Genomic DNA, 13,077 nt, shown 5'->3' with positions numbered 1-13,077 from the left:
AGCCATTTCTCAAGTTTTAATGGAGTCAACCCAAAACTTTACACACTAATTTAGTAATGGGCTTAAAAGTAGCTGCTGCAAAATAAAACTGTATGCTTGTATGCTTTTTACCCAGCACAATCATTCTCTGGTCTTGTTTTACAAATAGGAACCTGGACATTAACTATCAACAATCAGTATTGGGCTGTAAAGGCTGTTCAAATAAAAATGACCCACTGCCACTGGGCTGCTGATGTACATTCACTACACTCGATGTGCAGATGTGGAGAGGGCTTATGTGCATTTAATTTCAAAGGAGGTTAAATCGAAAGCAACTGGACTTAGTTATTTGTCTAGGAAGACGTTTCACCTCTCATCCAAGAGGCTTCATCAGTTCATGTACGCAACTGACCAGGCTGGGACATAATTGGCACATATAGGCTGGCTGAAGGCCTACCTATAAGATAAAACCGTTTGAAAACAAAAAACACATCTGGGCCGGCTCATACCATTATAATAACCCAACGTGCTGCCAACTTATGTAAGTTATGATATCTTTTGCCTCTACAATTCCATGATGTCTTTAAAGCAGAGCTTTTGTTCAGCAGAACACTGTGTTCATCAGTCAACAGTTAAATCCTTCACTGCCTGTCATGTTGAGCTGCTGCATTTTTTAACAGCTCAGCCTGAACTGATGCTATGTTAGACAGCATAGCATCAGAGAACCAAACTTCATCACACTGGAAAAAAAATTACATTCAACCTGAGAAAACATGTCAAGGATTTATTCCAGATTATTCTTTATTAGTAGTTTATTCTAGCGGTTGTACAAGTAAATCAGTGCACTTGGTGAGTTGTTTCAGATTGATCCGGCTTCGTAAATGCACTGTATAACAATGTTGAAAGTGTTTGCTACTTGGGTATTTTTTCTAAAGAAAAACATTCTAGCAGATAAACTCTGAACAGCTTTCACCCGTACTGCAGTAATATTTGACCAGGTGTATCTCCACTATGGCTCAAGTAATGGAGTTGTCCACTTGTGTCTACCTCTGCTTAAATGCTCTGTGCTCATTTTGTGGTTTTTTGTGTGTGTGTGTGTGTGTGTGTGTGTGTGTGTGTGTGTGTGTGTGTGTGTGTGTGTGTGTGCATCGGCCAGCAATAATAAAGCCAATCAATGATAGAGCTAAGTGCTGCGTTGAACTCCATACCTCCTCCATTCCTGTAGCAGAGGTAGGGAAACCTCCAGACATTGCCCAGGCCCACAGCATAGCCCACGCTGGTGAGAACAAACTCTATCTGGTTGCCCCAGTTCCCTCTCCGGGAGTTTTCATCCTTCTTCACTGGCTCTCCTGGAACTGCTCCGTTCTACAACAAAGACAGAGAGAGAGGAGCAGAGGTGACTTCAGGTGGCGGGAAGGAGAGTGTGTTTCTGAGATAGTGCTGCTGCAGCGGGTCCAAGGCAGGTGGGGGGGACACACCTCACCTACCAGCATAAATCATAAACGAACGAGCGAACGAGGAGCTTCTTCAGGTGCCTTATTTGCTCTTAGTGTTCAGATCTTGGTTTAACATCGGTGTTGCGCAATGATGGTGAACAATAAACATCTTTGGGGCGCATGTGGAGTTGAATTATTCATGTGGCATGCTCGCACTCACAGTTATTAAAATATTCTGTGTAAAATACTATCTCCTCTACCCCAAAGCCTGGCATAAGGTGGGCCCGCTGGAGCAGACAGGATGTAAAGTGAAATCAGCGCCTTAAACAGCCCATAAGCATTTGGTCTTGTCGTCCTGATTTCCAGCCTCTCCTCTCTACTCCTCCCTCCCTCCATCACCCCATCTGCTGGCATCAGATGGTCCCTCTCTCCTAACCTCCTCTGTAACCTCAGCTGTTCTGTCTGTCTGTCTGCCTGCATGTCTGTCTGTCAGTCAGTGGATGCAAATGAAGACACTCATACTCCAAAACAAAATGAACACTGCTAATTTATATTATGTGTCTTCTGTTTTTGTGGAGAAAAAAACAAAAACAGGTAGAATACAGGGAAGATTAATAGTTTAACTTGTGGCTCTAGAGTCGGTCTTTAACAAACAGAAATGATGTCAATATAGGCTAAATAAAATTACAGATATGCTGGTTATCAAGGCGTTATATGTGCTGAAATAGCTTACTAATTTAATTGAAGAAAAATGGGCTGTAAAAGACGTGCATGATGTGCTTTTATTAGCCATTGAGGTTGGCTGACAAAAATATGTTGAGGAGGAAAATGGTTTGTGCAAACTGTGATTTGGTTGAAGTGGAAATTTTCTTTCATGCTGAACAAATTATGATGATTTAAAAAGAGTTAATTATACATGAAATGACTAGACAAGAACCCTGAGATATTCTGGTGCACAGACGATCAAAAACTGGAACGGCTCTTTCTTTGGGCCGTTTTCATCTCTATTAACATGGTCTCAAAAGTTTGAGGACAAGAAAAGAAGGTCTGAAAAGATTTGTTTGATACGGCACAGTTTTTCTATTCTAAATGACTGTGCAGTGTTTTTCTAAAACCCACGGAGACTGAGCACAGTTATATGCATGACAAAATAATAATAAAAAAAAAAACTTCATTCATTTATTCATTCATGCTGCCTATGTTATCTGTGTACAGCAGAGGCTGCGTTTCAGGGGCTCGCTGAATGAATAATCTCATATTCTAAGTAATAAAAGCTTCGAATTTGACAGAAACTGTAAATACTTCACATAAATACACCTTTTAGCACAGAAAAAAACAAGAGAACTTTTGGCCTATGGCTGCATGTATATCTTGAAACTCAAGTATTACACTTCAATTCCTCAGAAGGGGGTTTGTTAACAGCACTGAATGTTAAGGAGCTGTTGCACTAGAGATTATAACACCACATTTATATTTTATTCTATTTTTAATGAAAACACATGGAAACCAAGTCCTGGGGATATTATGTTGTAGCCACACACACACACGCATGTTTGTACAGCTACCATTGTGGGGACCTGTCGTTTAACATCATTAAGGTCTAACCCTAATCTGAACCATCATCCTTACTAAATGCCTAACCTCAACATTTACCTCAACCTCGCATTTAATCTTAGTCTTAAACCGAGTCTTAAAGGGACAGTGTGTAATATTTGTCACGATGTATTAACAAAATCTGAATATACTCCCAATAAATATAGTTGTGTAAGTGTATAATCGCTATAAAATAAAATCCGTTTGGTTTTCATAGCCTTATAATTCTTCTTTTATATAGACATATAGCAAGGGTCTTGCTTAGAGTATCGCCATCTTGCGCCACCATGTTAGTACGGAATGGAAAATCCAGCCAACCAGAGAGCACGTTTCAATAAAATTATCTAATAGATAAATAATAGAATTTGAATGGTAGATGTAACTGTTTTCCTTTCATTTTACACACTGATCCTTTAATCCTTCAAACAGCTCTTGAAACTTGCTGGGTCCCCACAAATCACCCCATGGTCCCCACGTGTGCGGTAAAACAAAAACATACACACTAAGCACCAAGACTTCTCCCAGATGAATGCACTGCTTCTTCCAGAGTGAAACAACTTGTTCATCAGCAAAAAAATGTCAACATCAACAAACCACAACAACTAAGAACAACATCCACATTTTGCCCCCATGGTGCCATAGTGCAGCTTCGAGGCAGCGCCAAGCGTGACTAATGAGAGAGAAGGGGAAAGAAAAACTCGGACAGCAAAACAGCAACAACCACATAAAGCAAACAGTCGCCATAATCCCCCCCCCCTCCCCAAAAGCTCTAGAGTTTGTCTTTGAGTCTGGCTGTGCTTGCATGTCATGAGGGCAAAACAAAGAGCGTTTCTCCAGCATCCTTGACCTTTTCCTTTTCGGCACAACTGGGGGCTGCAGGTGGGACAGACAGGAAGATCAGCAAACAACAAATGTTGTTGGTTGAGGAAGATGCTCAGAGTGAACCCACGGTCACAGCAGCAACCGCAGCGGTGGGCCTGCCATCGCAGCGGGGCCGAACGCTACGACGTCTCCGTCTGGAGTTGACTTTGGAAGGAGAGAGGAGCTTTGGAAAACAGTGTGCAGCTGTGTGTGTTCTTGCCGCACCCGGTGCGCGGGGCTGTACATCTTGTACGTCTGACTTCCCTATCAGCAACCAGGTGTGGGGCATGAAAAGTTCCACACAGCACACATAGAGGCTGACAGGTCGGCAGTAGAGTAGAGGAAACACTGAGAACAGCAATGACCCCCGACTCTTTGGCGTTCTCTCTCTAAAACTCAGCCTGATGTATTCATAAACCACAGAGCCAACTATACAGAGTTTAAATTCAAAGTGAGCAGACCTCTGTCTTTTGCAGTGACATCCAGCCACTGTGTAGGAGGCCTGCACTACACACAGCTGATATGTTTAACATGAATTGTGTCCAGCATAATAATCATCCTAGCTTCCAACGGAGCCTTTTTTTCTTTCTTTTTTGCTTTTAGTGGCATTTAACCAAGAGGAAAGAAACATGTGGCCATTAGAAAGCTCTGATAATGTGGTCTACACTCTGATGTTTTAATTAAGGGCTGTCTGTGCAGTTACACATGAAGGTAGTCACCATGAAATGCTCATATGCAAAACTGAAGATGGGCTTAATGTGCAGCAATAGCATGAAGCCGACTGAAACGATTCAAGTCAAAGATACAATGGCTCAAAGTGTTTTAGGAAGCATTATCAAATCATATTGTTGATATAATGACAATATTACCATAGCAAGATGTGACTTGTGTTGTGAGAGCTGCAGTTTATCAGTTCATTCATCAGATGAAGAATCTGCGAATGTTTTTTGGGGGATTTTAAAGGGATAGTTCAACATTTTGGCAAATTGGCCCATTGCCATAATCCCTATAGATTTAGGAGTAGGTTCATTACCTTTAATTGTCGATGCAAGCTATTTTTAGAACAACGGAGCAGAGCCGCGAGCTGCTCAGAGCTACGCTACGGAGGCTAATTGGTTTCCCTCATCAAACTCATCAAATACACAATCCAACAACTCCAAAACGATCTCGTGGACAAGTTGTGACCTGCACATTCACCACGCTATGAGATAATAACGGAACGTTACGAGACAGAGTTGTTTTCGAGGCAAATACAGAGACTGCTTGCCAAAAAACTGCCCCCAACGGAAACGCGCATCAGCGGTTTTGCATGTATTTACCTCGAAAACAACTCCGTCTCGTAATGTTAGCATGGTGAATGTGCAGGTCACAACTTGTCCACCAGAGCGTTTTGGAGTTGTTGGATTGTGTATTTGATGAGTTTGATGAGGAAAATCAAGAAATCCCATTAGCCTTCGTAGCGTTGTTCTGAGCAGCTCATGGCTCTGCTCCGCCGTTCTAAAAATAGCTTGCACTGACAATTAAAGGTAACAAACATATTCCTAAAACTATAGGGATTATGGCAATGGGCCAAGACTGGACAAATGTTGAACTATCCTTTAAGCTTTAATTGGCAAGAGATGATAGAACATGAAGCACATAACAAATATCTGCTCCTCACAGGTTCTGAGAGCTCAGTGTGTGTTACTTTTCTCCGTGCTGTAAAATATGTTTGAGATGTGGACTGTTGGTCGCATAAACCGAGCAATGTGACCACATCACCCTGAGAGATGGGAAATGACAGAAACAGTTGCTATTTTCTATCATTTTTTAAACAATATGATTAATGAGCTACTTGTTTGTCAAACCGATAAATTATGAAAATAAAATATCAGCTTGATTAAAATGGGCACATCATCACATCATGTTTCATTTTTTATAATTATATGCCATGTCCACTGAATACTGGGATGGAAGCGGACGGGTTGGTTGACTGCCTGTTCACCATAAATACTGTACAGCCAATAGTCCTGATACATTTCTATAGACTCATACTGTCAGTTGTACAATTAACCGTAAAAAAAAACAAAGCAGTCCTAAACCAAAACTGTACGGTGCATTTCTACTCCTGTGTCACAACAGTCTGAGTGGAGCTGAGGGGCAGAGCAGCTGTCACACATCACTTCTCTTACAGTTACAGGACGAGTCTGACCAGCCAGTTCACACTTCAGCAGGGTGCAGACAGAGTTTAAATGAAATGGAAACCAGTTGAAGTAGGAGCAGAAAAGACAGACAGACTGCAAACTCCCTGTACATAACTCTTAAAAAAAGATTAAAAGATATTTAAAGTTTGGAGGGGTCGATGCTGAACCCCGTGAAGAGAGCAGAAGGCACCGAAAGTCAGAGCAGGATCGGCCTCATTAACAGTGGAGTATATTGGCTGCACCCTGTGGGTAAAAGTTGAACTTTGTGTTCCTCATGACATCCCTCTCTCCCTTCACTGACCCCGAAGTCTGCCTCTCACTGCCCAGGTGTTGTAGCCCTTGGTGCCGGCTCCCGGGAGCCCCCGGGTCAGCGAGTCAGACAGACAGACAGACACTCCTCTCTCCATATCCCTGCGTTTCCCCGTCACGTGCTTCTCCAGGACCATCTGGGCTTTATATAAGACCACATGCCCCCTCCCTCCCTTCCCTCTCTCTTCTTCTATTTGGTCTGCTACTTTTTGCTCTTTCCAAGGTCTCGATGAAGTCACATTGTTGAGTACTTTGACTCACGACTCTGTCTCTGCTACTCCGAGGCTACAAAAAAAAATCAACACGGGAGTCCGTTGGAGTGTGCTACATTGATTTTTGTGAATGAAATTTGTGAGTTGAGAGGAATCTGACTTCATGAGTATCAAGATCTTAAATAGTGATTCACTATTATCTGCCACAAGTTGCAGATAAAGTCTGTAGGGGCTCTTGCAACATCATGCAGTAGGTGCAGGTATGCTGTTTATAATTGAGTGTGAGGAAATGATCCAATTATGTAATGTTACAAACTGCTTCCCAAATTCCCTAATTGCATCCTTGATTTTTTTTTATTTTTTTTAATATCTAGTGTGTTGCCATGGATCTGTAAACTGTAACCATAACACAAAGTTTAACCCCCCCCTCCCCCACAAAAATAGCACCAAGTATGCACTGAGATGTTAACTGCTCTTTTCTGCAGACATTCTGTTCACATCGGCTGAAAGTGGCATTAATGGGATCAATATGTCAGTAACTGCTGTCAAATTCCACATGACAGTTAAATCAGATTACTGTCGGCTTCAGACGCAGTTGTTTTTGACAGTAAGGCATCAAGTCTTTAGGGTCACAGGTCCAACAGTCTCCAGTGAGTCTGAAGAGTCTTTATCAAACTTGTTTCTGATCAGCAGGGGTCTCATCATTACCTCTCTGCTGCTACATTCACCACAAACACCGCAAAACATTCTCGTTGGCAGCAGCTAGTGTTGGGCCGGTGATTCACCAATCTGCAGTCATAATCTCACAGGTTTGAGTCCAACAGTCTGTCAAACAGCTGTCAACAAAACACAGGACTATCCTCCGTGCTAAGCTCATCCTGAAAAGACTGCCAGCTCAGTGCCTGAGACGTGAATGCAAGGAGAAAACCGCTGAGCTGCGTTGTGCGGGCTCAGACTGAGAGTGACATGAGGGTGGGATCGGTGCGATTTACCCCAAAACATGACGCTCTACAAAGCCTGCAGGTGTAATTTAACAGGAATAAGTGCTCTAGCGTTTGTAGGTGGAGGATGAAAGCAAAGCCCTTCAAAAGCTGCAGCCGAGTTCCCCTTGAGCTAAAGTATGCTCTCAAATCCTAACAGCTCTGATGGAGCTGCTCACTGACACGAAGCATTAGGCTGTTGTCGTACACTGTCATGACTGTGTGAAGGTGTGCAGGAAAAGACAGGATACTTTGTTCCTGAAAGAAGTATGGCAGTGTTTTTCAACCACATGGGGTCGCCTGGAATTCAAATGGGGTCGCCTGAAATGTCTAGTAATTCATTTAAAAAAAAATGCACACTTTACAATAAGGGTCCCTTAATTAATGTTAGTTAGTACATTATTAAGCATTAATATATAAACTAATGTGTTAAGTAATGCTGAGTAATACCGATAACTAATTACAGTATTCAACTTTTATTATTACTTAATAATTTATTAACTAACTTTGAGTAGTAAACATTAATTAACTGCTTACTAATAGGCTACATTAATTAATCTGTTTCCTAACCCTAAGTAATACATAATAATGATTGTTAATCCATCTGTAAACAGTTAATTAATGCTTAATAATGTACTAATAATGTTAATTAAGGGACCCTTATTGTAAAGTGTTACCAAAAAAATTACTAATAAAAACATTTTTACTAATTATTATTCTTTTTAAAATTATGATTAAAAACACCACGCACAATCTTAAACAACTGTATTCTATACTTTCACTTTCTTATAAATTGAGCTCAAATCAAATGCGGCATATAAAATTATCTGAGCTGGTATGGTGCATCTTGATTGACGCCAGGAATTTGTGATGTCAAAATGGGGTTACAAGCCAAAAGAGGTTGGAAACCACTGAATTATGGGTAACATCCATATTGTCTAATATCAACACTGTATAAATGAGATCAGTCGGTCACATCCTTCCTCATTGTGCATAAAAGGAGACGTTTGAAGTTGCTCGCTCACTGTTGGGATGTGCATTTTTGCCAATCACCTTATTTTGCATGCCTGTGATAGTAGAGAAAATAAACTTCAACTTGTTCGTTTTGCTTTTATCTCAGATGCACTTTTCCGCTCCTGTGTCCCTCTTGATTCCCCTGCCTCTCATCCTCCCTCCCCTCACAGTCCAAAGAGTGCACTCCAGCTTTTTGGACAGACAAACACATACACACACACTGTTTCACATATGCATCTCCATACACACACAGGACTATTTTGACAGACGGCAGCACAAACCTCCTGACAGCTGCAGCCATGTCTGTAAGAGATACTGCCCACTGGAGTGTAGCAAGAACTACTCACTTACTTTCATCTTATGGCCACACACACACACACACACACACACACACACACACACACACACACACACACACACACACACACACACACACACCTTCCCTTCCCTTCCTTTCCTTTGATGATGATCTTTGAACTTAACTTAAGATTGGACAATATAAGAAAGTATAATTTCCCTCTCTGTCACACACCACAGCAGGTTTTCCTCTCTGAATTTAGAAAGGTGACTCAGAGCTGTGAGAAGAAGGAGCTGCCGAGCTTTGCCAACAGTCTCTGCTACAGTATTCAATTTGTTACGATTGTGCAACTGCTGACTGTGTGGCGTTTTCTGTCTGAAAGAATCTTATTTAGTGACACCTCCTATAGAGCGGTGGCATTTACTGACGGCTCAATGCTCGCTCGCTCACTCTCTCAGGGGAGGTTGTCTCCGTCTGTGCATACACGTCTACCTTAAAGACAGTCCGAGTTGATCTTTTATAAGCAGGCAACTGAACATTAAAGCTGCCCTGTGATATGCGCCTGAAAGTCACACATTAGTATTATTATGGAAGAATATAAGGATGACTTAAGCAGGAAAAAACAGTGTAACATAACTGTCCCACATGTGATTTCCACAGCTGGTTACATGTTACATCACAACACACATACTGCCACATATACTGTAACTGTATACACAAATATATACACACACAGGCTCAAAAGCAAAACTATTATTGCTATTTCTAGCAATGATCATCTATGTTTTTCTGGCCCTGTACCACTTTTCTTGTGACAGCTAATACACCCTGCAAGTGCTACAAGAACTATTAATGGACTTGTCTATAATATATAACTAATTCTGTTTTTAATTACAGGGCAATGTTCTTTGCATTTAGTGATACGAACTAGGCTAATTACTTTCCCATAATATTCAAGAGTAGGATTCTATTTAATGCTGATGTCTGTAGTGTTCTACCGCCCACTTAATTAATCAAATATGTCAGGCGTTGTCTGAATCGATCATGTTGATTGCTATTATGGTCCACTTTAGCTGCTGCGCCCATGTTAGCTAACATAACCGCTTCCCCAGCTGACAGGACAAACTGCTGCTCAGCTCTCAATATCCATGTCTGTGATATTCAGAGACTAAATGAATGATTCTTAATGTTATAATAATATCATTGTTACTACTACAACATAATCGTCACACTAGGACTGGTTAAAGATTGAAATGATAGAGTGTAGCATTATGTTTTTCTAATATAGAAATGATTTTAACTGACAGCAGTTCATTTTGTAGTTCTGCAAACTCACAAAATGACTACAGCTTAAAAAATATCATTATTCTGCCCCTGATTTCATGGGGGACAAATGGGCATGAGGAATGAGAGACAGATCACACCTGATCCTAAACACGTTTTTTTTCTTTTTTCTTTTTTTCATAACAACACACATACCCTCAAACAAACTGTGTTATGTAATGTGCTACCCTGTGACGTTAGTTTATTATGGATAAAACAGGCCTTAATGAGCTGTGGTCACAAGGCAGAACATGAATCAAAGTGACCCATGAATCATGGGTCACACATACGACAAAAGCCTCTGCTGTTGCCATGAGCAACTGGTATCTCATGTTGGGAAGGGATGAAAATTGGAGATGCAGGAAGCAGGTGAATGAGGTAGACTATTGTCCAAATAGTGAGAGGGGCAGTCAGGTCAGTGTGAATGGATCTATAGCCTTGTGTTTCCACATCTGGATACAGCTGCAGATTAACCTTTTGCTTAAAAGAAGAAAATACACATTCTATGATGTTGATACAAATGACGCTCTGCTGAAAAACAGGCGTCAGTGAGGCCTCACTTTAACATCAGTCTCTACTGACCCAATCAGGGGACAGGTCTAAGATCAGGTGTGAAGACACCCAAGAGGAACCCTCCACAATCCCCCTCCCTCCAAGCCTGACTATATCATTAAAATGTCTAGTCTGGCAACGACCGGTAGACCTCGGCTCAATCCAGGGGGCGGGATGAAGGCTGTCTTTCAAACTGCCTCTACATGCAATAGGGTAGCGCTACGACCAATCAGAGCAAAGAGCAGGATGACGTTAGCCTGACAAGCCAATTAAAATGTATGTCGTCATCGCGTTAAGCCCGCCCAACGACTCTCTAAACAGATAGAGCGCTGTGATTGGTGAACACAATCGGTTTTTTCGAGACTCAAAAGTTCCTATGGCTCCTTTCTAGACCCACCTACGGAGCAAATATATTTGCTGCCGCTAGGGTGCGTCTAGATTTCTAGGCTACCTCCCTCCCTTAGATTGGTTAAAAACCAAGCGTCTGCTTATTTGCATACAGGGTGGGGAGGTGAAATCCGGTCACAGCTGATTGAGATGCATATGGAGCTGCATTTCACCACCAGGTGTGAACTGATGTACTTAGTGCTGTGTACTATTAAATCAGACAAAGTTATGAGAGCCTCTTGACAATGAACAACAAAGAGCAGAGGGGGTTCTGTCTAAAACACAATGGACCACATAATGAAAGGGTTTAGAGCCTGAAATTTTGTCTATTGGACAGGAAGCCTCTATCATATCAGCTATGAAAAACAACTTCACCCAACAGTGCGCACTGGGGTGGGCACGCGTTATCCAACTTTCCGGTGAGATGAGCTAAATTAAAACATGTGTCATTTTGCAGATGTTCCACAGCCAAGACTCTGGCATCAGTTATTCAAAGTGGCACACGTAATCTCCCCCCCGCTCCACCTACGCAGAGTTTAGTAAACATGTCTGTCTGCAGGGACTGAATCCACTCGGCTGTTATGGGACAAAAAGCCCACCGGATCCCCCCAAAAACAGGCTGCTCAAAGCTCTCTTTATGAGGGGGCTGTGAGGTGAGAGTAATAGGCCTAAAGACAGTGCCGACCGTGGCTTCTCAACCTGCTACCAGTGGGGCCACATACCAAAGGATCTCATTGGGTAGGGGCTGAATAAATCCCCCTCCGTGGCTGATTAATTGAAACCAATGGATGGGGTGTCAGGAGGAGGAGAGGGGGAGGAGGAGGGGGAGGAGAGAGAGTCGGAGTCCTGTCAGATGAAGGGTGGGAGAGATGGCTGCCCAGAAGACAGAGGTCACTTACAGGTTACATCACTTCATACATTCAGAGTTCATACTTGACACGATGAGGAATCTTACTATGCTGATACACCTGCATTGAATGATGCTTTTTTTGACTGAACAGTGAACACACACCCCTGAAATTACACATCTACACAACAACAGAACAACAACATAGGGATGTTTTAAAGAATAACCAATACACAGCAAAAACTCAAAATCTTTCCAAGAATATTTGTCTTATTTCTTGTCAAAATGTCTCATTTCTAGTCAAAACTAATCTCTTTCCACTTAAAATAAGACTCATCACCTAAAAATTTACTTGTTTTTAGATAATTTTCACTTGTTTCAAACAAATTTTCAATTGAAATAAGTAGAAAAATCTGCCAGTGAAAGCAAGTTTTTTGTGCTTGTAATAAAGAAAAACTTGCTCCACTATCAGATTTTTCTACTTATTTCAAGTGAATATATGCTTGAAAGAAGTAAAAAGTGTCTAAAAAACAAGCTACTTTTAAATGTGATGAGTCTTATTTTAAGTAGAATTAGATTTGTTTTGACAAAGTTTGAGTTTTTGCAGTGTATGCTGCTTGGAGAAAACATGTTTACAAGTTTCCATTCTGTTCAGACCTGCATTAACATGCGTCTTCAGTGATGTGGTCACAAGTGTTCAGCCCCAAGTACGTCCATTCACACCTGCTTTAAAATGCAGCTCTACATGTGTCTCAATTGACCACTTGTGATCAGATCCAACCTCCCCTCTTCATATGCAAACAAACGGGTATGCATTATTGTCTTCACAGTGTGAGAGAGAGAAAGAGAGTGGATGAGTGAGTGAATGAGTGCACCACACACACAAGTCTTAAATAAAATAGTCAAATATTTTCAGTTGATTATGAAGCTGTAAAGCCACAGAGGACGTCAGTGGAGTAGGTGGTCCTCCAGTAAGACAAGGACACATATTTGCTAACACTGCTAAAACAATGTGGCCACATGTGGTTCAGACCACCTCTGAATGTGGCCTGAGAGATCAGATGTGTCTGAAGTGTGATGCTTGTGCGAGTCCATGTGTTGAG

At 41.6% G+C, this 13,077-nt stretch overlaps 1 protein-coding gene across 5 annotated transcripts in view; it reads right to left on the bottom strand.

Moving 5' to 3' along the window:
- Nucleotides 1–13,077, bottom strand: part of slc6a9 (solute carrier family 6 member 9) — a 78,429-nt gene that overhangs the window by 14,400 nt on the left and 50,952 nt on the right. For all 5 annotated transcript variants that reach the window (XM_085806032.1, XM_085806031.1, XM_085806029.1 and 2 more), the window contains one exon: nt 1,188–1,344. In XM_085806032.1, the coding sequence (XP_085662158.1) occupies nt 1,188–1,344 (157 nt within the window). The remainder of the gene's footprint in view (nt 1–1,187; nt 1,345–13,077) is intronic.

The sequence above is a fragment of the Trachurus japonicus genome, chromosome 17 (genome assembly GCF_045865225.1).
Source record: "Trachurus japonicus isolate A0001 chromosome 17, Traja_1.0".
Taxonomy (NCBI): Eukaryota; Metazoa; Chordata; class Actinopteri; order Carangiformes; family Carangidae; genus Trachurus; species Trachurus japonicus.
The sequence above is the reverse complement of the archived record's forward strand: the minus strand, read 5'-3'. Positions and strand labels throughout refer to the sequence as shown.